The sequence below is a fragment of the Montipora capricornis genome, chromosome 10 (assembly GCF_036669925.1).
Source record: "Montipora capricornis isolate CH-2021 chromosome 10, ASM3666992v2, whole genome shotgun sequence".
Classification (NCBI taxonomy): domain Eukaryota; kingdom Metazoa; phylum Cnidaria; class Anthozoa; order Scleractinia; family Acroporidae; genus Montipora; species Montipora capricornis.
Window position 1 is genome coordinate 14,888,626 of NC_090892.1, and position 2,500 is coordinate 14,891,125.

General features: G+C 40.6%; 1 protein-coding gene across 1 annotated transcript in view; it reads left to right on the forward strand.

Moving 5' to 3' along the window:
* LOC138019372 (uncharacterized) overlaps positions 1 to 2,500 on the forward strand; it is a 129,311-nt gene that overhangs the window by 12,926 nt on the left and 113,885 nt on the right. The window contains 1 exon segment of the mRNA XM_068866138.1: positions 218 to 406. Coding sequence (XP_068722239.1) covers positions 218 to 406 — 189 coding nt within the window.

A 2,500-nucleotide genomic window follows, 5' to 3' on the forward strand; every position in this document is an offset into this window, starting at 1 on the left:
ACCACCTGGGAGCCGGTTTATTGCGACTTTAATTTCTTTCCCGTAAGAGGTGAATGAAATAATTTTAAAATATGTTAAATGTTTTATCCATATATTTGAACTGCCGAATAGACGTGGACTTAATTGGCACGGCCATGATTTTTAACTTTTATAATATGTCCATTCCGCAGATCAAATTTCATATCCTAAAATCATTCATATTTTGATCAATCCACAGGTGCAATAAATGGAGGTTGGTCAGCGTATTCAGACTGGAGCGCATGCTCAGAAACCAGGTACTGTTTACAAGGTGTTAAGAAACGTATTAGGACCTGCACCAATCCTCCCTCAGCCAACGGCGGAGACGAGTGTACCGGAAGTGCAGAAGAAGAAAAGAGCTGCCCCACGCAAGCAGAAGGATGCACAAGTGAGCTGTTCTTTTGCTTGCCTTACTGTATTTTATCTTTATTACTTACACCAGGCAGCTTTCTAATCCAACTGGTCAACTGCGAAGTTTTCTCGGAATACTTTTCAAAGCCCATGCAATTAGCATCAGTCAATTCTATGGAAGTGAAAAGCCCTCTCCCTCTTTTGATAATGGCGGACTTGCATTTAAGGCCCAGTAGTACGGGCAACATTGATCTTGCAACTTGTCGGGCAACAATGTTGCCTTACAAGTTGAGATGGTTTGTTGCGCGTATTACCACCTTCTTGCGCAACAGATTTTCATGTTGCAAAAAGTAAATGCGACGTGTACTTTTTGCAACATAAAAATTTGTTGCACAAGAAAGTGGTAATACGCGCAACAAACCATCTCAACTTGCAACCCAACATTGTTGCACGACAAGTTGCACGAAAAGTGTTGCCTGTATTAATGGACCTTTAAGAATCGACTATAAAATTTAAAGTACTGACTGGCGTCGTCCAATTTTTGGAGTTAACAATAAATATTCCATGAGCTCGTGTTGAATATTGAGTGTAAATAGCCAACGAGGCAGGTAACCAATCTCGAGACATATCAAACGATGGCAAATGGAATAACTTTCAACTGAATTCTGAATTTTTTAGTACTTGCAGATTACGCTTCTCGGAGAGAGAGGAAAAGGGAACAGAAAGACAAGAAAAGCAGAACGGCTTCTCTTACTTTTGGCCTCCCATTGTCGAATCTGGTCCCGTTATTAGAACCGTTCCACCTTTTATCCATATTGTTCCATTTCTTCTTTGTCGTGTCAAAGTGCCCCCGGGGGGGTGGCTTTATACATGACCAACGTTTATACATGAAATGTTATATGTTTCCGCCTATGAAAAACTCTGGCAGAGGTATATGAATCAAGCGAAAGCATGGCTCTCGCCGACTAGAACATCAGCCTCAAGCCTCGAATTACTGCAGGGGTAACTTAAATGACAGACAGCCGTCTTGGGTTAATCATAATTAAGAAATAGAAAACATGTACCGTGTTTCTATCGAGTTATAGAAACACGAGTGAAAGTTTGGGGGGAGAACGAGAAATGCTGTCGGAACACGAGCCGCAGGCGAGTGTTTCCACAGCTTTTTCCAAAACTTTCACGAGTTTTTCTATAACTCGGTAGAAACACGGAGTATATGTTTTGTGCTTCTTTTAGAAAACAACGCAACGAGAAAAAGGAAAACAACTTGTTAACTCTAATTATCAAAATGTAAATTATCTTTGCTCGCGCCATCACTACGTCAACAGCTCGTGCTAGTTCTGTGTCTCCATCGCGTTATAGAAACACGATTTTTAACCAATCAGCGCGCGTATTTTCTTAGGACTGTTTTCTAATCTACATTCAGGAGCTTTAGCAAACAGATGGCAACGACAACCAACGCGGCATTTGAATTTAAATTTGCGCGATCGTAGTATTCATTCATCCTGTTCGCATTGTACAGTGTCGGCGAAGTAACTCAAACATGCCCTGATAGGAACGCTGCTGAAGTCAATATACAGAAAGAATAATAGACTTTTGGATCCTCACGTTTTCGTCAAAACATTAGGGACCTTAAGATCTACGACGGGGACGGTATCAAAAAGGCCACGAAAAAAATAGCAATCAGTTTCCAAAACAATGGCTCTAAACTTTGTACTTCTGCAAATCTGCGACGCCTCAAGTGGTCGGGAAAACAAAAGCAAAATATAGTGATATCTTTTAATTCTTTATTTTGAAGCCGTTCCTCCAAGTTTATTCCCTGAATAGTTCGGCTAGAATAACGACTGAAGAGTCTGATAACCTGATTTTTCCGTTTTATATCAATTTAAATTAATTGGTACAACAGAGAATGAAAGATGTACATTCCTATGCTCATGTTGTCGTCAAAACCTCAAATTTGGTGATGTCATGTCGTTTTTATGCAGACTACCGCAGAAATATGTGGTAAAATGCCGCACTTGCATCACGTGCCGCACGTGCATCACGATTATTTTCTTCCTTTTAACCAACGATATTACCGTTCCTTGGCGGTTTCGTCGATCTCGCCGTGCAATACCTTATAGTCCCTACTTAG